Source organism: Magnolia sinica, chromosome 7 (assembly GCF_029962835.1).
Source record: "Magnolia sinica isolate HGM2019 chromosome 7, MsV1, whole genome shotgun sequence".
In the NCBI taxonomy this organism is placed as follows: domain Eukaryota; kingdom Viridiplantae; phylum Streptophyta; class Magnoliopsida; order Magnoliales; family Magnoliaceae; genus Magnolia; species Magnolia sinica.
The window spans coordinates 90,522,885-90,547,854 of record NC_080579.1 but is presented as its reverse complement, the minus strand read 5'-3'; the positions used below and the strand labels follow the sequence as shown (position 1 = coordinate 90,547,854).

At 37.1% G+C, this 24,970-nt stretch overlaps 1 protein-coding gene across 9 annotated transcripts in view; it reads left to right on the top strand.

Annotated features, from left to right (window-relative positions):
• LOC131251686 (uncharacterized) overlaps positions 1-24,970 on the top strand; it is a 56,661-nt gene that overhangs the window by 24,377 nt on the left and 7,314 nt on the right. For 6 of the 9 annotated variants that reach the window (XR_009174015.1, XM_058252573.1, XM_058252568.1 and 3 more), the window contains exons 3-8: positions 2,234-2,276; positions 3,168-3,342; positions 9,265-9,332; positions 15,167-16,180; positions 22,939-23,070; positions 24,678-24,968. Coding sequence is in view for 8 of the 9 variants with exons in the window: in XM_058252573.1 (XP_058108556.1) it covers positions 2,234-2,276; positions 3,168-3,342; positions 9,265-9,332; positions 15,167-16,180; positions 22,939-23,070; positions 24,678-24,968 (1,723 nt within the window). In the remaining variant the exon portion in view is untranslated. The remainder of the gene's footprint in view (positions 1-2,233; positions 2,277-3,167; positions 3,343-9,264; positions 9,333-15,166; positions 16,181-22,938; positions 23,071-24,677; positions 24,969-24,970) is intronic. The other 3 variants (XM_058252574.1, XM_058252575.1, XM_058252572.1) reach the window with 3 other exon arrangements.

Sequence of the window (24,970 nt, the reverse complement as noted above, 5' to 3'; positions counted from 1 at the left end):
GGCCTTTCTTTGAATAGTGGGCCCCACACACATGCGGCCGGGATTACACGCACGTGCATCTAGGCCATTGTTGCTGTCCACGCGTGCGGTACTTCTCTGGTTCATCTCTCTCCTCTCTTTCACTCCGCTTTCACCCAAAATCCCTAAACCTAACCCTAAATTACTCAAATCCCCAATTTTATGCCCTTTCTTCAACCTTAGGGTTCCTCGAATTGAAATTTCTGAATCCCTTGGATTAGGGGAATTATTTCTGTGCATGTGTGGATGAATTTACCCTCTAATTCTTGTTTGGTCTATAATTTTGATTGATCCGGCCCTAGCATGTGTAGGTCTGGATCCACATAAGATTCCCCTTGATTGAGTGTTTGAACTTTTGTGTGGGATGTGAAATTTTGTGTAATTGTTTCTGAACTAGTGTGATCTAATGCTTGAAAAATTTTGCACATCGTACTTGAATTTCATGTCCTACATCACAATTTCTTGATTTCCAACCCAAACTCTAATCCATTCAAACCCTAGCAAAACGCAAGTGAATCCTCAAATCTAGAACAAATACTATTCTAGATGGAAGTTCTACCTTCCATTGGGCCATATCCGATCAATAGCCTTAATGATTTATTTTGCGGGATTATGATGTGGTCTTGAACTTGAGCTTAATTGAATATTTGATTTCTCTAAATTTGTGATAGATTGGCTTTATTTTATGCTATCTTTAAAAAAAAAAAAAAAACAAATTGGATTTATTTTTTGCTTTGATTTACTCTTGTAATCCATTAATTTATTTATTTGCTTCATCCTAGTTTAGGCCATCTATCTTGCATCACTGAAGTGTGATTCAAAGCGACACCCCTTTGGAAGGATCTTGCAACTAAGGACCCGACATAATCTGATGGATTGAGCCTAATCATATCCGATGAAGGACTTTGAATATAGTACATGGATCCGAATTCGACCCCTCAGGTGGGTCCGGGTATGTTTACACCAAGACTTGACCGAAATTTGACATGTCCACAACTTTTTTCCACCATTAGAACACCATTCTATTCTTTTTGGGTCATGCCTTGGGCTCTCTTAAGAGTGTTAACCTTGACACATTTGATACTTTAAGAGCACTTGTTCTCTTCCTCTGGTCCTTTTCCAAACTCCATCAAAGTGTCAAATTGATGTTTCCATCCATGCATCCATATTCCATTTGTTGAGTTCATCTTTGTCTTTGTAAGAGCATCAATTTGGGCATTGCAATTCTTAGACATGCTTGTGCTTTCGGTTGAGCCAACCTTTGACTTTGTTGGGGTGTGAATCTTGACACACTACAAGCATTGCTATGCTCTTCTATGCCAGTGCTTCATCATTGAAAATCCCCATTCTTAGAAGACCATTGTGTTCATCCTTGAGTCCTGATTTGGCCTTTGTCAGAAATGCTAAAATGCAGGTTGCTAAATAGAAATTCTATGCACTTATGTCCTCATGGTACTCTTTGCGAACATGTATGGTCGTTGGAATTGTTAATCTAAGTGGGCTACCTTTTGGATTGGTTTTTAGGACAAAAATCACAATGATTGGACTACTCTGGCCATCTAGTTATTGTGAATTTTTGTAGTTGGGTGTGGACTGCTTTATCTTCCTTGGCGGGTGAGAGATGTGTACAAACAGCTAGGCTTTGGTCCTATGGTGCCCCTCTAAAAGTAGTGGCTTTTGCTTGGCATGCGGGGAGGAGGAAAGTCCTTATCATTGATAATCTTCAAAAAAGGTCAATGGCGATTCCCAATATCTGTGTCATGTGCATGGCTAATGCAGAGATGGTGACCATCTTTTAATGCTTTGCCGGTTTGCCCGGAAAATTTGGGAAAGTTTCTGTCTTGCTTGAGGTATCTTGGGTGTTGCTGGGCTCAATAGCGTCCTGCTAATGGTGTGGCGTGGACTCAGGTTCGGAAAAGATAGGAGAGTATCCTGGAGATTGGCTTTATTAGCAGGCCTATGGGCAAACCAGGGGGAAAGAAACAACAGATGCTTCCAGAATCTTCCCGGTTTAGACGGGGTTATCTCCAACAAAGCGAAGCTTTTTGTTGTTGAGTGGGCCTTGTCTTTGAAGGACCTGGAGGATTGTAGTTTTTCTTCTTTCATGAGGCTGTGATTTTTGGGGTTGTCATACTTTGCACCAGCTTGGCACTTGTTAATAAAATTTTCGTTGCCTTTCAAGAAAAGACTGCTGCTCTAACTGTTCCTTTTGCAGGCCATTAATCAAGTGCTACCACAACTCAATCCCCTTCCTTTTGGTATGTGGTCTAAATTCTTAGTTGGATGATCCTTCAGACTCGCACTCTTGCTCCTGCTTCCTACCTTTTTATACCTGAAACATTTTGAAACAGTCGCTTTCCCACTCCTGCACCTGAATCTGTGGCCATGTTGCTTCACACCTCATGCAACTAGAGGACTCTAATCCATGTGGCAGCCCATCAGAACAACAGCCCACTCTGTTGAATTACCTGCAAAGTTTAAGGAAACCGCACATCGCCTCTATGCAGCAATCTGATATTTATTGTTTGCTTCTGTTCTGGATGCACTGATTTTGTACATATCTATATATTTTATGAGTCTCTCATTTGCACTCTATGGATTCTTGTTCTTCTTGGAAATGCTTCATTATCTCTAAATCACAATTTATTGGTGTCCTTTTTCTGACTAGTGGTGCTTTTCATGGGATGATGATGCTAGAACTAGCTTTCATGTATGTGAGATAGATTTTTAGAATAAGATTTCTTGGAGTCAAAGGGCAGGGGCAGGGGTCCCACTATTTATTTAAAGGTTTTGGAGCTGAGATCCTTGATGTTGAACTTTTTATTATTATTATTTGCAATTAAAACAACATTCAAGAACTATGAAATGATTATTGATATAAAAGAAGAAATATGGCGTTACAAACAGTATGATACATGAAAAAATATGTCCATTCTTGCACTTCAATGTTTATCTTGTTTTATGTTTACATTTGATGATTTGATGGCATTAAACTTTAAAATAGTTTCGAAAAGGACTCTAAATGTATGCATATCTTTTGGTTGTTTTTGTGAGTATCTTTTGTTGTCTTTTCTCCATCCATTTGAGTGTTTATTACAAGTAACATATTTTGGATATTTTTAATTTCTTTTCCCTTTTCCTATGTTTAGGTTGAAGGTGATGGAAGATTAGTGCCTGCTACAGATGATGAGGTTATGGAGGTTGAGGATTTGCTTGAAGATGAAAAAAGTGAATTGCCTTTACTTGAAGAGCCTGGGGACACCGAACAATGCACTTCCAGTGAAGGTTTCTTGTCAAAGAAAGCTAATTTAGAGGGCTTAGAAGGTTGCCTTTCACTTTGTATTCTTTCATTTTCCCCCAACAACTATTTTTCTTATCTAGTGCATATGTTGTGTTCATGTATGCACTAGGTCAATTTGGCATGTTCTAATGCCCATAAGTTGCATTCTGTTTTGGCTAGGGTTATTTTGGCCATTGTTCTATATTATGGTTAGTAGTTACTAGATCATCTACTGAGTGTTACACCTTTTCTTATGCTCTCACTGCAACATCTAGTTGCTTTCAGATATTGAGGTTTACTTACCATGTAATGAAAAATTAATGCAATTTGGAAATGAACACATGCATTTATGTCGAACGTGCTAGCATCAGACATTGGCTTTTAATAGTTGGATTTGCCGAGTGCGGTGTTGTCAAAATCCTATGATTTATGATTTGAGTCGAATATTAAGCAAAATGATTTGAATCCCAACTCGAATCCTTTTTTATATGAATCCTACGATTCTACGATTTGAATCCTACAATCTACAATTCATAACCTGATTTATGATTCAAATTATTCTTGTTCTTTTTTATTTCACGCATCACTTGGCTTTCGTTTTATGTTTTTTAATTGGTGAGGGCTTTAAGAATCGTTTAGAAAAAAAACTTAGAAAAAAAAGAATCGTTGAGAAAACTTAAATTAATTTATTTTGTTTGTTTATAAGAGATTGAATGATACATATTCTCTTTAATGTTAAATCATAGAGATTTTCTTTTATATATGATTTCTTATTAACTGGTTGAAACACCAAATTGATGTATGACATATCTGGAATTTTTTTATGAATGGTTTCGATCATGTTGATTTATATGCATTGTGGAATGATGGTTCGAAATCAATTTTTTTTCATCGATCTACAAAAAATGCTGCTTTTCCAATGTGATTCATTCAAGAAAGGTAACAAGAACATAAATTATTAAAGGATCCTTGTATTTTTTTTAAAGGAAATTTCTTGAAAGACAAACAAGAAAATAATCCTTTTAACGCTCATGACACAGTATTACTTGGTGCAAATAGATGGCAAAAGGATGATTGATGAGTTTTTATTTTTATTTTTTTTAATTTATTTATATTGTTCATATTTTTTTTTTTTAAAAATTTCAAGGAAAAAAATTCTTATGATTGACAATACGATATGATTCAACCCCTATTACGATTTGTGATATGATAACAATTTTGATGACATTTGCTGAGTGATAACTCTCATTATGTGAAAATGTAATTATATTATACTTTAATATTGTGTCCTAATTTTCTTTTGACTTTGATCGATGTCAGGTAGCAACCATGGCTAGTAGTTGAATATTTTCCAAGTGATTATGAGAAGACCCCAAATGTCACAAAGTTATAGCGATGTTGATATATGATCCCATCCCACACACACGAAAAAAAGAAAAGAAAAGCTAAAGCTTTTCCTTTTTCCTTCTTCTAGGGGCTACCAACTACCTTTACTTCACACACTTGAAATTTGTAATAATGCACATGCTCTCCCAACCTTCTAAGATGTGGGGCTCCTTATTCTATCCCCATGCTGTATCTTCATCAAACAACTTCTTAAAGTCATGTTTCTACCTCTCTCCAATAGCCCTGTTTTCTACCAAGATCTTTTAATCCCTGCTCTTGATGCATCTAATTTTGTTTTGCATTTCAACTTCTTTTCTCCTTCATTTTTGTTTGTTATTATACATCTCTTTCCGTCTGTATTGTTTAACCTATCGTATGGTCCATTCTAAGCAGGGAAAAAAAATCTGTGATGAGCATGGTCCACCCTTGAAAGTCGCCAAAAGCTTCTCTCTCTCTTGTTAAAGTATTAATTCCATTGCAAACTCAAGAATCACCTCCCCCAACTCGGTTCTTTCCCCAAAAAAGTCATATAACACCACTGCCACTACCATCTTAGCCTTTTCCCTAGCAATTTTGGGTTAAATTTTATCTATTTATTTATTTGTTTATGAATCATGTCTACAAAGGCATTTTCAAAATAGGAAATTGTGTGCTTAACAATTGACAAACATGATTTTCAGAAGAAGAAATTGTGTGTGCTTAGCAATTGATAGACAAGATTTTACCGTTGTTCCCCTAAAGCACCTATAAAAAGAGGATTTAGCCTTCACAGAGGAAAAAGCCATAGAGAGCTCCGGAGACCTCTTTTTCCACAGAGAGAGAGAGAGAGAGAGAGAGAGAGAGAGAGAGAGAGACGAGGTTTAATAACATAATCATCAACACCAGGCACTAGACAATAGCCTCTAGCCTCTCCCACTCGCTGCACCATCTTGGCCACCCAAGCATTCTTATTCACGGCAACCGTAAACAAGTCTGTGAGTGCTAAACATAGTGCGGATCAGTGTTCGAATTATCTTCGATATTATCGAAGTATCTCTGATATTATCTTTATCTCTATCTCAATGATACCGATAACACTGGTAGTGATACCGATAATGCTGGTAATATCAAAAATTCCAAGTATTAGCAATGTATCGGTAAGTATCGGCAACGTATCAATATCACTAATATAATCGCCAATATTTTCAACTATGTAAATTCTAGGCGTCGCTTGTATTGCCAATGCATCAATATCACCAATGTATTGCCCATATTTTCGACTATGTAAATTTTAGGTAATGCTTGTATCATAAGTGTATTAGACAATATTTCAATAATATCGCCAACGTATTGATATCATCAAAATTTTGTTTATTAGAAATTTTTTTTTATTTTAATTTCTTTCATGGGCACATGGTTGTATCCAATGTTTTAAATATCGACAATATCAGCCGATATATCCCACGATATATCTTGTATCCCACTTGTGCGATACGAAACACACAAGTAGTGCCGATATATCTCACATGTTCGATCTAGTGAGCATTTTCAATTTCTAATCCTTTTTTTTTGTTGAAATTATGTTAAATCAATGTCAAATTGTTACAAATCCATTGGTTCTTCATGTTTTGCATGAAAAATCATGGAGTCAGAGCTTTGATTTTGATATCCATTGGTTCATGTTCTCCATGTTCTTTTCAAAATTTTCCTTCAACTAGCTGTCAATTGAGACAAATTTCGAAGTATTTTGGAGTATTCAATGAAATGATCATTACATACACTCTAATTTTGAAATTTGAGTGTAGATGGTCCAATTTGGGAAAATTTGTAAAAAAATTGAAATTTCCCCAATTTCTCCGAAATCACTTACAATGTTGCACTCCAAACATGAAATCAAGCATGTATGAGGGTTGATCTACTGATTTGTTAAGTCCTTGTCAATTTTTTAAAAATAAATATCATTTTTAAATAAAAATATTAGAACTTTTTTTCTTTTTTTTTTTTCGAAATTTCCCTTTTACAAGCTATCAATTGAGACTAATTTCAAAATATTTGGGAGTGTTTGATGAAATGATCATCAGATATACTCTAAATGTTATGCATTCAATTTGAATATGGTTGCATTAGCTCAATCAGATAACGCATAGCTGAGGACCCTATACAAAGGAAACCTATTATGTCTACTTCTTTTTTGAGATGTTATGATTTAAAAGTGTATATTAAGGTCTTGTTTAACAATCCCTGAAGTTTCATTGAAAAATTCAGCCATTTTCCCATTGTTTCCCTATGTTTCCCAAAACATGAGATAAATTATTTGATACAAACGATATATCCCACACGATAACTGATACGTATCTGTATCCCAAGGGTGCAATATGTAACGTGATACTGATATTTCGAACATTAGTTGTATCGTGTTCAATTTGTCATTGATAATATCTCGATCTTATCGATATCGCAACATGCGCGATATTGAGACCACAATCTTTCATTTTCTTTCCAATTGTTGATGGATTTCTTGGTTAAATATCATGTGTTGTTGATATTTTGCAATATCGATGCATGTTTGGATGGAAGGTTGGATGGTTAAATAGGTAGGATGGGATGGTTGGACTGATTTCTTACAAGTGCGCATGCTTTTAAGGCCCCATTAAATGGAAACTTGTTATGTATGTATTCTTTTTGCAATTTTTTTTTTCTTCTAAATATACAAATATGTACATTTTAACATCTCCTGAAGTTTCACTGAAAATTCCACCGTTTTCCCCATGTTTTCCCGCATTTCCGGTTATCAACGATATTATCGGCGATATCGATATTGTTTCCGTATCCCTGGCCAGCGAAACTTGTAGTGATACCGATATTTTGAACACTGGTGGGGATGATGAGCAACAAATGTCTTTCCAGAATATGACTGACACCCATTGCTGACTTTGAATTGAGCGAAATTGCACACAAATCTCTGAGCCCATGATATTGCCCGCCATGAGAATGACCCATTTCTTTGGGACGCTGGCTTATGTCCCATCTGTTATTTGCCACTCCGTACCTTGATGCTAGCAGCCTTCCAATCTGAGAGCGTCCCCACAATGGATCCACCCCCACCACTTGCAGAAAAGAGCAATGTTTACCGCTTTAAGAAACCTTACACGCAGACCTCCAGCATGCAGTGGTCTGCATATCACATTCCAAGATACAAGGTGTATTTTCCTAGCATCTCCTGCATTCCACAGAAACTGCCTCTGAACAATTCCAACTTTTGGATCACCTTCGCTGGACATTGCAGAAAGGGGAACCCAATAAACTGGGATACTGGCTAAAACTGCTTTTAACAGGATAATTCTACCTCCCAGAGATAGCAATCTTCCCTTCTGTGCAGCCAACTTACTGTGAAACTTTCCTACGATTGGATCCCATATGGCTGTCAACGGTCTTCCCACACATATTGGAACCCCAATTCTTGATAGGGAATTTGGTAACCCCACATGCCAGCAGAAATTTGGTCCAATGATGTTTTATCTAAATCTATACCTGACAGGCTGCTCGTGATAAATGTACCCTCAAACCAGAGACCACTTCAAACATATAAGCATATCTCTGAATCTTAGTGCCTCTTCCATCGTCCTGTTACTGAACAGCAAGGTGTCATTTGCATACAACGCATGGGATAAAATCACTTCCCTGTTGTTGGAGCGCATATCTTCTATGAAATCTGTGCTACGAGCTCTGATGATCATGTGTGGTAATGCTGCCCATACAATTGCAAAAGGGGGAAAGAGGGTTTCCCTGCCGCAAGCCATGCTCCCCTTGAAAAAACCTTTTAGAGAGCCATTTATGATCACAGAGTACCATGCTGAGGAAATGCACGCCTACATCCACTTTTGCCATCATTCTCGAATACCCATACATTTGAGCAAGTAGATTAGAAAATTCCAATTGACACAATCGTGAGCCTTCTCCATGTCTGTCTTGAAGAGGAAACCTGGATGCTCCTTTTTCCTATACATGTCTATCAATTCATTTGCCATAAATGGACCATCCAAAATATGCCTGCTGGTGATGAAAGCATTTTGACAGCAAGACACCACATTCCCAATCACCTTCTTGAGTCTGGCAGCCTAGACTCTAACAATAGTCTTTTATAAGCTTCCAAATCCAACCAGACCGACTGACCAGAAATCAGATAAAGCCTCTGCACCATCTTTCTTAGGGATAAGCATAATAAAAGTAGCTCCTTGAGATTTACCCAAGTAAACCTTGTGGAAAAGTTCGAGTCAAGTCATGTTATGACTTGTCGAGTCACTGAGTCGACCTGATCTGATTGGACATTGAGCCGAGTCTAGTTTTCAGGTTTCGAACTATCTGAGTACCACCCAGGATTTTTTTGGAGAAACCAGACACCCTTCCCTTTCAGATTCAAGTCCCTTATGGATAGAAAGTCTGAAACGATTGGGATTCCTTTTCATACAAACAGGTCCTTAAAATTGAATTTTTTCTTTGAGCTAGGAACTGTTTCTCTATGCAAGCATTCCTTTTAGAAATGTTTTTGTTTGCCTCTTTCTCTCCCTGTATCTGAATAAAACTACTTCTTTATTGGCTAGATATGCACAGGTTATCAGAATCTGATAATACAGAAGTCGAGGCAAGAAAATTGAATGCCAGGCTTGAGGTGTGTTATCTAAACTACACCTTTATGTCCATATCCATTTCTTGTTTAATTGTTGCACATGTTTTTCTGTTTACTCTAATCTATTCTATTCTCAAGATCTTGTTGTTCTAATTGGTTATGCTTAATTTCTTTGTTCAACACATGCCTTCTTGTTCTATTGGTTGAGATGTTGCAAATCCAGTTGGCAAAGTGTTTTGGACTTTCTGTACATCAATGGCAATTATGTAATTTTGACTATTTACCCGAAATCCATTCGCCTAAAATGTTCTTTGGTAGCCGAAGTCTGCATTGCTTCTAGAGTTATGATACCAGGATATGGATAATGATATGGACATGTATGCAAGTAAGGGTGATTCTTTGCAGTGGATGGATATAGATCCAGATGTGGGTACCCCACTTCTAACATTATATTCATTTTTTAGTCTTATTATGAAATATTTTGTCCATTCTATTAGCTTTTAGGGACTGTTTGATCATTGGGAATCCATGGGAGAAGAAATGAAAAGTGTATTCATGAATGTTTTCTCTTGTTTGATTTACAAAGAAAAACATGTCTTCCATTTGTAATTATTACACTTTTCCATTTCTACAATAACCAAGCACAAAACCCAAGGTGATCCTTGTGGGATGAAGTGGAGATCTCCACTTGCAAATCAAACATCCCACTTTAAATGGAATCCCTTGGAATCCATGTCTCAATAGTATGTTGGGGAATAATGATTATGAATTTCTTTTTACTGTGGAGTCCTGCTTATCAAACAGGCCCTTAGTTCTATACTTCTATTAAATAAGCTATTACTTCATTTTATCATGCTAACTTTAATACAATACTTAACATTTGCATTTAAAAAATAAAATAAAATAGAATGCACAGATTTGTACTGAAGGACAAGAGTGTATAAGTTTGTTAGAATTTCAAAAATAGCTAATCTAATATGATAGGTTGAGTTTGAGAAGGATGCCACTCATAAAATTAGAGAACAAAGAGATTGGGAAGGATGTTGCTCATAAAATTAGAGCTGGGTGGATGAAGTGGAGATGTGCTTTCGGAGTTTTAAGTGATAGCTGCATTCCAATCAAATTGAGGGAGATTCTATAGGACAGGTATAAGAGCAGCCATGCTTTATGGCACCAAATATTAGGCAGTCAAGGAACAAAATGTTCACAGAAAGTGTGTAGCTAAAATGCAGATCTTGAGATGGATGAGAGTGGCAAGATGAGGAAGGATGGAATTAGAAATGAACACATTTGAGGGAACTGGTGTTTTAAGTATCGGTATTGCTATAAGTTTCATTGGCCGGGGATAAGAAACAATATCATTATCACCAATAATATCGCTGATTCCCGGAAATGCAGGGAACAAGGCGAAAATGGTGGAATTTTTCAGCGAAACTTTAAGAGATGCTAAAATACACATATTGGCATATTTAAGAATCAAATAATAGTGAAAAAGAGACATTTGCATATTTAAGAATCAAATAATAGCGAAAAGACACATTTGCATATTTAGGAATCAAATAATAAGTTTCCCTTTAATAGGCCCTAAAAGCATGTGTTGTTGACATGGGGAATCATTGGGGAAACATGGGGAAAATGGTGGATCCATCCATCCATCCATGCATGCACATACATACATACAAACACGTGCATGATCCATCCATCCATGCGTGCACAGAAAAACACACACAAACACATCCATCCATCCATCAATGCATGCATACATATACACACATACAAATATGCATTTCATCATCTAACCATGTGCTTATAAAAAAAAGAATTGAAATGATTTTTATTTTTTAAAAAAATTTTAATAAACAGATTTATGGTGGTATAGATGCATCGGCGATATTATCGAAATATTGCCGATAAACTGTCAAGATAAGTGACACCTGGAATTCACACAGTTGAAAATATTGGCGATACAAGAGACACCCAGAATTTACACAGTAAAAAATATTGGCGAAACATTGGCAATACTTAGCAATATATCGTCGATACCTGAAATTTCTGATATTGCTAGTGTTTATTAGTATCGCTACCAATGTTATCGGTATCACTGATTTGGAGATACGGATAATATTGGGGATACTTTGAACAATGGAGGTAACTAAAGAGTAGTAGCCATGGGTAATAAGATGAGTGGAAGTGGATTTAGATGGTTTGGCAACATATATTGGAGACAAAAAATTGCACTGTTTAGGGGTGGGTTGGTTCAAGCTGAAGGCCCAAAAGGACTTGGGTGGAGGCAGTAAGAAAAGATTTGATTATGTATGGTGTAACTAATGATGTACTTGGCCAAGTGGAATGGTGGAATACGATTCCTGTAGCTGATCCCAATTAGTTGGGATAAGGAAATGATGGTGATGATGATAAACTATTCTAATATAATAGGATTCTTTTAAAACATTTCCTATGAGTATCCTGGAGTATCTAGTACCGTCAATGTAGCAACAAAGGCCTATGGGAATGGTAGAGCCAACTGTGTCGATTTTGGAGTCGCCACTAGCCTTTTCAAGTATAGTTCAAAGATGGCTATAATCCTTTTTTGTTACCCAAAGATCAAGGAAATGTTTCCGTTGATTGTTGGAGAATTGACTACAATTTGGCCTGCACACCAATTTTCCAAGTAATTACCGCAGTGATGGAGGAGTAAGCACCCTACTTCACTCTTAAGGATGCTGTCTCTACTTAAAGAGGGAAATTCCGACAATTTCAACAAACAGTCACCTTGGTTCCCAAAGATGAAAGAAAAGATAAAAATAAGAAGACGTATTTAGATGGAGAAGGGGGAAAAGAAGAGGGAATGGGAGATGTAGCGATTTGATCACATTTGTCTTCTCGTGGCTTGGATGAACCTTTGGTCTTCCAAATGCTTGTGCTTGTCGGCTTGAACTTGAGCTTCTTGGACTGAAATCGCATTTGTTTATTGGAGGGTCTTGCCTTATGTAATCTTCTACAATGTTTTAAATAGCATGTAACGTATTTCATAACATTCAGCCCTCTACGTGTAGAGTAAGCTACACAATACTTCTATTTATAATTAAAAAATTAAAAAGATACGATAAATAGTATAAAAAAAGAAAAGAAAAAGAGAGAGAGAGAGAGAGAGAGAGAGAGAGAGAGAGAGAGAGAGAGAGAGAGAGTGGAAAAACAAAAACAAAAAATAATTTTTATTCACATATCACAATAGATGACCAATAACGTATTAACATTTAAGTATTTAACCATAGAAAATGATGGACAACCACATGACAAAAACCAAGATCATAGAAAACAATGGACAACCACAACACAGAAAATTAGATCTACCCTATTGGACTGGGCGATGGGCCACACCATAAAAACACTGGCCAACTGTAAGCCACCTAGAAAAAAGAGTCAAACCTAACCAACCATCATGTGGGTCATGCCATAGAAAACAATGCACATCCACCTAAACACCTCCATACACGCATAAAAAAGAAGAAAAAGAAAAAAAGAAGAAAAAACAACATGCATAGCATGCCATACACGCATCGCACCCAAAAAAAGAAAGAAAAAAAAGAGGTTGTAGGCCCCAACCATGGTCAGGCTGGGGCCCACACCTGTTCTAATGAACCTGGAGGTCCCATTTCTTAAGTTTTGGATGAGATTTTGGGTTATGATTTGGTTTGGCCTCAAGGATGGGTTTGGGCTTAGGTTTGGGGCTTCACACTTCTGAAAATTCTGCAAACCTGTCAATTGAGACAATGCAAGACCCCCTTTCCATGATGAATGGGTTAATTAGGCTAAACAGTGTTGAGCGGTTTGTCTACAAGTACCAATACCATTGTGAATATCATGTTATGTCTAACATGATATGTTGGGTATATGCAAGTGCCTTGGTATCATACTTCTGAAGTGCCGTGTTTCTTCAGATTTTCCACGGCATTTGAATAACCAATATGATTACTACTTTTTTTTTCTTTTTTTTTGGGACAAGCATGTGGAGTCCAAATACTATCTAACTAACATAAAACAAGTGTTAAGAAATAGTGGTGTAATTTTGTATAAGGCCATTTTTGTAATTTCTATGTTCTATTGGGGCATTCTTTTAATCTATCTAAATCTTTAACTTGACAAGATCTTTGGGATGTCTCTAGGTAAGTTTGAGAATATCTCTAGAATATTTTTAGATAGATTTGGTAAGCCTATTATTACTATACCTATCTTTGCATTCTATTTATTTGACATAAAATAATTCCCATATCCAAGGTTTTTTTTTGAATGGTACTTGAGCAGTTTCTCTGAGCAACCTTTCTTCTTTCTCTCATAAACTCGAGAAAACCCAACCAAATCAAACTTCTTTTCTTGGAAAAAAAAAAAAAAAACCATCTTTCTTAAATCAACCCTCCTTTTATCCTATCTCTGAAATCATTTTTGGCCTAACTTTTTTTCTTTTTTTTTTAAATTTTAATTTTTAAGTTCAAACAAGAAAAAAATTTCTCTCTTGCATCTTGTTTGACTGTGAGCCTCGAAAAACCCAACAACTATGGCATCTTCTCAAACCCTCTCCCTCCATTTTATTTTATCCTCGTACCATCTCTTTGAAATATCACCAGCTTAGTTTCCGCTAAAGTAATGGGCCACAATTTTCTTTTGTGGAAAGTCAATTCTCTCCTCCCCTTGCAATGTGATGAATTTATTGATGTACAACTCCCTTTTAACTCCCCGCCTTTTACCTGACTCCTCTTTGAACCTAGAATTTGAAAGTGGCATTCTGTGGATCACATCATGTTGTCCTGTATCAATGCTACTCGTATAGAGGACGTACTTACACAGGTTGTTGGCATGCCACATCCCGTGTTGGATCTGGTCTTCAATATGGACCCTTGGGTGAAGTTGATCATCAATCTGGACCCCTGGATGCTTTTGATGATTCCATCATCTAGCAAGAGTCCAATATAAACCTTGATGTGATGATCGGATGGGCTGGATGCTTCACCAGTCTTCTTTATGTATCAGTGATATTCATCTCTCAAAGTAATAAAAGGTGAATGGCAAAACATATTTAAGTGAAGGGAAATGAGTGTCAGTAATTATTGAACAATAAATTTTCAACTGAAATTATCAAGGTCTCAGTTTTGGAGAGTATTTTGGAAATTTTACTGAAATCATCAGAACCATTTTGAGTTGAATGTCATTAGCTTTTCTTTTAATTGATTTTCTTTTCAGGTATGATAATCTCTTTTGGGGTTGTAGGTTGGGGCTGTATTCTTTTCCCATCTAGGTTTTGCTTTGGCGGGTTCCCTTAATAAAATTTCGTTATATTTCAAAAATAAATAAATAAATTTTTGTATGAGGCAAGTGTTTCATGTCCTTACAAGTGGCATTTCAAGTAGTGGCTGAAATATTAGCATTGAGAAAATTATTTCTAGAATGTCATTGACTTTTGTGAATGACCAAATTACCTTTTGCTTCCTTCCATTTTTCCCACATTATGCACGTGAATCTTCCTGCTTTGTGTGCTTCCCACAGCTCCTTTATTGATGTTAATTTTCTAACATGAAAGTTAATTACTTTGGGCGCATAAAAAAACTAAAGTTCATAATTTAATCTATATTTTTTAGTTCATTCTGAAATGACTGATTGTACAACCTATTCAGTGAGCTATTGTTTTATATGTTTTCATTCTCAAATCGATAATTTTTTAAAAAATCAAAATCCCTGTCAGATCTTCACAGGTTTTGGAGGTTTTCCCCCTACTTCTTCATATGTGCACTAACTTCAAACCCATACATTTGCCAATGTAGCCTTCTTTGATGTGCTTATTTTCCTGAATCCCTATCATTTTTAAACTCTTTATCTTGTAGTATATCGAGGAGATGTTGCAAAAGGTTAAACAGGAAGAGAGGCTTCGATTATCATGCGAATCTCCTGATAATTCTTCCAAGTACACAAACATAGATGGCCCTTCTGATCAGCATGACCGGTCGTCAGCTAGTAGTGATAAGCTCCATGCTGATTATTTCTTGCAGGAAACTGTCTCTTTGGTTTTGCCAAGATTAAATGATGATGATACTACTCAATCAGCAAGTGTTGAAACATACCAGAAACCCAAGGATGAGCCAATCATGGGTGGATCTTCAGTTTCCGACATTTGCACCAGTTCTAACTCCAAGCCTGAACTTTCTATTGTAAAAGGAGAAATCTGCTTGGACAATCTTTCCATAAGAGAACTTCAGGAAACTTTCAAAGCGACCTTTGGGCGAGAAACTTCTGTCAAGGACAAGTTGTGGCTCAAGCGGCGGATAGCAATGGGGATGACTGGTTCTTGTGATGTTTCAACGAGTGTCATAATCAAAGAGAAATCTTTAGCTCGGAAGAAAGCGAAAAAAGCAGCACAATTTAGGATGGAGAGCAATAAGTATGATGGTGGTTCTCAGCCTGCAGATCAAATCATTGGACCAGCAGATGATAGTTGCAGAGGCCTGCCAAATAATTCGACTAACCTAACGGAAGATGGCCAACGGGTTTTGTCTAGCAAGAGATTGAGAAAAGCCAAAACAGAATGGGACATGAAAAGTGAAGATCTCCATGTGGAGCACACTGCAGCCAAAAGGGTTAGAAAGCCGACTAGACGGTATATTGAAGAACTTTCAGAAGTCGAGACCAGGGAATGCAGTGGGAGATTGGTTTCTTCAGTCAAAAATTCTGGACATGGCCAGTCCTCTCCGCAATCTCGGATCCGGCCTGTTTGCAATCTTGGTTCTTTGGGAGCAGCTTTTGTTACTAGGCAGGACTCTTTTGGAGGATCTGGTGTTCAAGTTCCATATGTCTCGAGGGTGCGAAGAGGACGCCCAAGAAAAAATTTTATGGCTCTTACGGTATGTTCATTCAGCATCTTTCCAAGAATTTTTCTTTGATTGTAATTTGGATGATCCTGATACTGTAACTGCTGTAATGGCATGATAAAAATTATAGGTTACTGATGCATCAGAAAGCGTACAGTTGACTGATGCTTCCATTCCATACTAGTGGGACCCCTTCAGTGGTCGGACCATTTATCTGATGGGCCTTGTTGTGGATGGAGGATATTGCAAAATCTTTGGTATTGGAAGATCCCACTTTATTGAATCTTTTGGCCTTTTTAAGATTATTGCTGTCTTCTGCTGAAGTCCTTTTTGGACCTGTAGGCCACTGCTTGAAGGTTAGATCTTCTAGTCTAGGAGTTTTCTGGGGCACTCCCATCCACTGTGTGCCCACAAGTTACAAGGTCTGGATCTGTGAACCTGGGTCCCACTTGTATAGACTTCACACATAAGGACACCGTACACACCCCGATGCATCAGGAACCTACAAGTCCTCTATTTCGAATTTGTGGTCTAGCAAAGTTATGTCACTCTTTGCCATTTCAATTATTTCTGCGAAAGTTTTAATAAGATGCAGACATGCAGTTCTCATTTTCATATTATTCTGTTGCTCACTTTGCTGGCTGATATTTGTCTGGTGGTATATTTACTTGTTCTTGGTTGGCAGCATTTTTCGTACCCAAAGTTGTGCATTTTGACATGAGATAACTTGTTATCGATCTTTATATAATCTGCTGCTGACTTGGTTTAAATAATTTATAAAGAAAGAATATCTTCAGTCTTATGGTTTGTAAGAATTGGATAGACATGAGAAGGTGGAGGTTTCTTTTGCAGGCAATGTTGTCAAAATCGTTATCATATCGCAATTCATAGTAGTGGTTGAATTATCAAATTGCAAATCATATGGTAAACCGTAGGATTTTTACTGATTTTCTTTAAAAAAATCAGAAAACATCTCTGAATAAATCAGAAATTTTTTAGACTTATTAATCATCTATTTCCCACCAAGAAAAGTAATTCATATCATGATATTATGAATAAATCAGAAAAATTTTAAACTCATTAATCATCTATTTCCCACCAAGAAAAGTAATTCATATCATGATATTATGAATAAATCAGAAAAATTTTAAACTCATTAATCATCTATTTCCCTTCCGTCAACCATGTACAATCGGTGATGGTTGATTGTTCCACTTCACCAAGTACCTCTGAAATCCTCCATCTCAAGTGGAAACAATTTACTCATCCACAATTCCTTCTATTTCTTCTCTTTTCTCAGGTATAGTGGGCATAAGTGGTATAGATTGGGAAGAAAATTAAAAAATTGGCCAATGGTTTGGAATAAAATTAGAGCCTATGGGATGGCTTGAACAATGCATTATATCCTCCACATTGAATGTTGAATTGATCCCCATGCGAGGTGGAAGATCTATCACATATGCATTGGATGTAATTTTTTTCAGAATCTTAAATGGTCCAACACTGCGTACTTGTAACTTCTTAACGGTACCTTGTGGAAATCGTTTTGGCCTCATCCTAACCATTACATAATCACCCTCGTTAAACTCTTGAATTCTATGATGTAAGTCAGCTGAAATTTTGTATTGTTCATTACTGGCATTTATCCGCCTCCTAATCTTTGCATGCAACTCATGAATTGATGGAAAAATATATCGGCAGACTCTGAGGCCTCTGGGTAACTGAAATAGGTAACAAATCTATGGGTAGTCTAAGTTTGTAACCACTAATAATCTCGAATGGAATCATACCTGTAGACCTATTAACTGAACTGTTATATGCAAACTTAGCGACATGCATTGTAGTGGATTTCCGAAACTTCGATTCACAACCTTAGTTTGGCCATCAGTTTGAGGATGGTAGGCAGACAAGAACTGAAGTCTCGTCCCCATCATGTGCCATAATGTCTTCCAAAAATAACTAGTAAACCGGACATCCTTGTCAGACACCGTGATGTAGGATGATGAAAATTATCCTAGGATGCAAGATGAGAAATCAATTATACATTAATTTCTGCAATCAACATGTAAAATCAACAATCACTTTTTTCTTTTTCTTTTTCATGTTTTCATCTTTTTTTCCTTGTAGTTCAATGTGAACTTAATTCACCCAATCATGCTTGATTTGTGTTTAATTAGGGCCTATTTGATTAAATTTCAACAAGTCAAGTTGACATACATCATGTTTATCAAAGATTGGTTGATACACCATTATATGCATGTCTAAAGTACAAAGAAAGGGATAAATGCTTGAACATATCAATTTTCCTTTTGACATCTTTCCTTGGGGTCTATTTGGGTGAGGGATTTAGAGTGGGGATTTATGAAAATATGGACTTCAAATCTATCAATGTTATTGGTGCATTTGCGCTATAGGTAGGGTTGGAGGATAAAATACAATTCTGGGAGGATAGGATATTGATGGACTAATGAAAGAGATTATGAATAGAGAGGGGATATTTGTAGAGACTTAAATGGCTATGTAGGAAAATAAAGTTGAGGGTATGAGATGGTACATGGAGTATATGGTTATGGGCAAAGAAATGAGATAGGGGTTGATGAAATTTAAAAGAATGGAAAACAATGTTCTTCAGGAATAAGTTAATGGAGGAAGGAAAATGGAATGCTGATGAAGAAATAAGTGTTGTGTAGAATAAGATGGCTGAGTGCATTAGGAAAGTGGGAAAAGATGTGTTAGGAATATCTAGAGGGAAAGGCCAGTCATATAAGGAAACTTGGTGGTGGACTGGTGATGTACAAAAAGTTATTAAGAAACATTCATATGATCTAACCGAAGTTATGACCCCTAATAGAGAGGAATGGTGGAAGAGGATTCATGTAACCGAGCGCAATTAGTTGGGATAAGACTTGGATCATGATAATGATGAGAGATTTCAAATCTGCCTTGTTTGTTTTTTGTTGGGTATTTGCCAATTTCATGGTTTTTCCAGTGGGGTACTTATCATGGATTGCTGAGTAACCTTGCCAGTGGGAGTTGTCCCAAGCCCAGATAAATAAGGGTTGCGATAGGTTGGCAGCCGTTGTTCACAACCCCAAGTGTAGGGTCGCGATGCAGTAATAATCTCGGTGAGACCGAAGTCGAATCCATAGAGACTAATCTCGTGAGTATTTTGAAAACAACTGGAATTAGAACTAGAAAAAGATGAAAACCTAAATTTGGAAGTGTAGAGAGCAATTGTGAGAGATTTAATTAAAAACTTAAGAAATTCAAAGGTGGGAACTAGGGTTTCTAAGGATCCACTTATAGCAACCAGGGAAATCTATGTTTGATTCAATGACACAACTGGAATCAGAGTCTCATCTTATCCAGTTGGAAGATATCTCAGTAAAACCAAATCTGAACTTCCTTTGACCTAATTCTCAATGGATGAAAGTTGTGAGCATTGGAAGTGATTCTATCACAAAACCATGCCTAGGAGACAATGACTCACAATAGGATATACCAATCTCATAACCAAACATAAGAGAATCATGAAGATTAGAAGGGATTCCATCACTCAACCATGCCCTAGGGACGATGGTGAACAACAGGATTTCCTAATTTCACAATCTCAATACATGAAAAGATCATACTCAAAGCTAGTGCAGATCTACTATAATTTGAGTCACAATAAACCATTAAAAACTAAAAGTATTCCTTAAGAATCAAACTAGAATCAAAGAGAGTTCAACATAAACATGAATTAAAGCAATAGAAAACATCTCGTCACGCTACAAGCTTCACCTCTTAGCCCTAGCTAAGAGGTTTAGCCAACCATAGACATGATTGGAACTAAAACCCTAGAAGAAAGCATGAATAACTAAGGAAGGAAGAAGAAGAACGCTTAGCGATGGCTCTTCGCACTTTTGCTCCACTCCTCAAGCCTTAGATTGTGCCTAGGGATGCCCTGGGGACTCCTATTTATAGTTGTGCACAATGTTCGAAATATCGGTATCGTGTTACGTATTGCACCCTTGGGATACAGATACGTATCAGTTATCGCGCGGGATATATCGTTTGTATCAAATAATTTATCTCATGTTTTGGGAAACATGGGGAAACATTGGGAAAATGGCTGAATTTTTCAATTAAACTTTAGGGATTGTTAAACAAGACCTTAATACACATTTAAATCATAACATCTCAAAAAAGAAGTAGACATAATAGGTTTTCTTTGTATAGGGTCCTAAGCTATACTTTATCTGATTGAGCTAATGCAACCATATTCAAATTGAATGCATAACATTTAGAGTATATTTGATGATCATTTCATCAAACACTTCCAAATATTTTGAAATTAGTCTCTCAATTGATAGCTTGTTAAAGGGAAATTTCGAAAAAAAAAATTCTAATATTTTTAATTAAAAATGATATTTATTTTTCAAAAATTTACAAGGACTTAACAAATCAGTAGATCAACCCTCATACATGCTTGATTTCATGTTTAGAGTGCAACATTGTAAGCGATTTCGGAGAAATTGGGGAAATTTCGATTTTTTTCCAAAATTTCCCAAATTGGACCACCTACACTCAAATTTCGAAATTAGAGTGTATGCAATGATCATTTCATTGAATACTCCTAAATACTTCAAAATTTGTCTCAATTGACAGCTAGTTGAAGGAAAATTTTGAAAAAAAAACATGGAGAACATGAACTAATGGATATCAAAATCAAAGCTCTGACTCCATGATTTTTCATGCAAAACATGAAGAACCAATGGATTTGTAACAATTTGACACTGATTTAACATAATTTCAACAAAAAAAGGATTAGAAATTGAAAATGCTCACTGGATCGAACATGTGACATATATCGGCACTACTTGTGTGTTTCGTATCGCACAGGTGGGATACAAGATATATCGTGGGATATATCGGCTGATATCGTCGATATTTAAGACACTGGTTGTGCAACACCTCCTTTCGCACCTCTTTGGAAAAATCCGGAAACGACATCAAATTTACGCACTCCGTGTAACTTCGCGCAATTCATTCGATGACATCGAACAGGCTTCGATGTTATCGAAGAAGTCTTTTATACGTGCTTTTTCCGCGCTTTTTTAACTTCATCCAGACTCTGCGACCTTCTATATCATCGAACCTACCTTCTATGTCATCGAAGAGGCCTTCGATGTCATTGAGCATTGTTCAAGGAATCGATAATGTATCCAAAACAATATAGAGATTTAATCCAATTTCTTCAATAAATTCGATGTCATCGAACGTGTCCTCGATGTCATCGAACACTGTTCAATGACACAGTAAATGTGTATTCTACACTTGTTCTTTCGGCTTCGTTCCTTCTCCGCTTGGTATTCTTGAATCTCGGTACCTTGAAATCTTCAATCTGTCTCCTAAGATCCATTCTTTGCCTTGGTGATCTTTGAGCGTCAAATCCATGCTTTTAGCACTTTTTCCAATCCAAGCTCTTAAATCCACCTTGAAACACAAACATGAGTAAAATAGGACATTAAGCAGTATCATGTTCGTAAAACCAAGATATAAATGGGGTCCAATATGCAATATTTAACCCTCAACAGCTGTCATCAAACTTTCGCTTATTTTCTCATGGATTCAGGCAATCTAACATTTCTAATCAGGGAACTACATGCTCATGGGACGAATGTGGGTGAAATGGGGATGCTAAGATGGATGAGTGGCAAGACTAGGAAGGATGGAATTAGAAATTAAAGCATTTGAGTGAACGTAGGACTAACACCAATATATAATAAGATTAGGGAAGGTAGACCTAGATGGTTTGGCCATGTGCAACAGAGACCGATAATTGCACTGGTTAGAAGAAGTGAAATGGTTTGGGTCGAAGGCTCTAAAAGCACGTGTAAGGCCCAAAAGGACAGTTGCAGGCAGTGAGACAATATTTGATGACCTGTGGTTTACTGAGGATACGGTCCTTGATAGATTGGAATGGAGGAACAGGATTCGTGTAGTAGACCCCAATTAGTTGGGATAAGGCTTAGATGATAACAGATTGCTGATTTATCCGAGTCAACTGTGATCTGATTCCACACCACAAGTCAACATTGAAAATATGCCTGACTCAGCCCGACTCAGACGAGTCACCCCCTGATGTGGCCGAGTGCAATCACCAAGTCTTCAATCCATGGTACTTATGGAGCAATCTTCTAGGTTAAACATTTTGTTCATTGATATTTTAAGAGAAGTTAATAACATGGCTGACACAATATTGAGAGATGTTGAGCATCCTTTGCATGTTGGTAATTTTTTCCCTCTTTTGTAATGTTTCCCAGCTCTTTCTAATCAAATTTTTTAATCTAATAAACAACAAAAAAGAATTCTATGTGATGTCTTTCTTGCACGGTGTTGATAATATTCCAAAGAGATGGAAACATATAAATGGATAATTCAACGTATATGCTTTTCTTTTCTAATAGCAATGTTGACACTAACATGGCAGTCTTTATAAATGGGAGTCCTTGTTACAGTCTATGCATATTATCTTGAATTCATGTTATACATGGTTATTACAACAATATGCTATCATAACCTATTTATTTCTGCCATTTTATTTGGATTGATGTTAATGAATTTGTCCACCTCATCTGCCTGGCGACATATTGCCTTTCGTTCTTTATAGAACTTGTGGTGGTGAATTTTCGTTTGTGGGGAAAATTTACTGCAGACCCATATGATATGCTTCTGATAATGCATTTGTTTACTCTGTCTATTGAAGTGACCTTCTAACCCTTTAAGCATCTCCTTACAATTGGCAGAAATTCCATCCTAATGGCATGGCAGCCAAATTGGTTAGGAAGGCCCTTGGCGTGCGTGTTTCTCGACAGGATGGTGAAAGTGGAAGCAGAATATGGAAAGCTAGATCCCTTCCAAAACGAATTGCTCAGCCCGTAAGATGAACTATCTTCCATTTCTGCCATGTACAACATGGGACATTCTTCTACTTTCACCAGTTTATATTGTGATTTGTTTTCAGGTGGAATTGATAATCTTTTTTCCATATCCTCAGTCACACACTAACATTGACTGGAAAGTACTTATGAACTAGAAGACCTAAGTACAATGACATGGAAAATTTCCAATTCGTTTCCATTATTTTACCCTAAAAGGCTAACATTTTTCAATGTATTACTTTGGTGAACCCCAGTACTGTGGTATTTATTGTGAGTTATTTCTCGAGCTTGCCATATATCATACGTCGATCCTTCAAATCCCTTTCATTACTCCTATCTATGTTTTAAAAAAATGGAAATTATTATTATTTTTTTAAAATGCATTTTAAACATTTCATTAAAGTATTTTAAAATAAACCTATCATCATCGTCATTGTCACCATCATGGCCTTATCACATATATTTGTTGTCAGCTTGAGAAGTCACATTTTGCCAATCATGCTCAAACAAGAATTCTCAGGATTGCTGTTGATCTGACACATCACCATGGCTCACGACCAGTGGTGAATCGCTTCCAAACGTACTCTCCAAAGAAATTATTTATTACAAAATACCAAACTGATAAATATATCAATGTGTCCCTGGATCCTGAGATTTGGGGCCCGAGTGAGTCTGATGTCTGCCAGTAACCAAGTAGCATCGCTTGTCATTTTTGTTCTAGACCAAGCAGATATGTGCTCAGCTACATTATTGGTATGGAGATACTCCAATGTGTTGGTCTTGTCTCTTCTAGTAGCCTTCCCCCCTTCTTCTGTCCTGAGCTTTTCTGAGCTGAAGCTATATCACCACTGCCCTTCAAAATGGCATGTACCCCCATGCCTGACACTTTGGTAACATGTAAAAGAGTATGAAAATGAAAAAGTTTTGTATTTGCTGAACCATCAATGTGTGAGACATGGGCTCAGCCTTTCCTGGACACATCTTTGGTTTGTGTTCCTGGAGTTCAAGAAAAAGTCAGCAGCATCCTGTATCTGCTTTGTATTTTGCAGAGGGTTACAAGGCCATCTCTGTCCTCATCCTGTTTCTACTATTCTAATAGAGATGAAATATATGGTCCCAAGTCTTGAGAAATGTATAACTTGCAGAGGAACAGATCTATGTATGTTTGGGTCCATGCTTCATCTGCCTGTTGACCTGGTGGGCTCCTCAGTGGATAGGGAATGTCCCAGAAATATCCCAGATTGGAAGATGCTGACCTTTTGATTGTTGGCTCATTTTCTTTTGAATGTGGTTCCTTGATATATCTTCTTTTCCTTATCGCCTACCTGTAGGCCATTGATCATCCAATAAAGGAGTCCCCATCCATTGTGGGGCCCATCAGATAAACAGTGTGGATCACTGAACCAGGGGCCCCTGCTGCACATGATACGGAGCATCAGAAGAACAAGAACTATATGTTTGCTGAGGATCACGGCCTTGTTGTTCCTGGCAATTCTAATTGATGGGCTCCATTCTCTTGAAATGACTTGCATTGTAATCTGCATCCAAAATCTGATGGCGTTGGATTCAATAACGCTAACGAGTCGTGTTGCTGATGCTACCAGACTGTTGCTGAAACAGAAACAGAAGAGCAGCCCATGGTAACATCCAGCGGTGAGCAGCAGCAAGATCTAGGCTCCGACAAATTAGATTCATCTGGAGATACCTCTGATGACAATGTTGCAATTGTGCCTACCTCAAAAGGTGGGACCCGAAGGAAGCATCACCGAGCTTGGACTCTTTGCGAGGTTATGAAGCTAGTTGAAGGAGTATCTAGGTATGGAGCCGGAAGGTGGTCTGAGATAAAAAAGGTTGCCTTTGCATCTTCTAGCTACCGTACCTCAGTCGATCTCAAGGT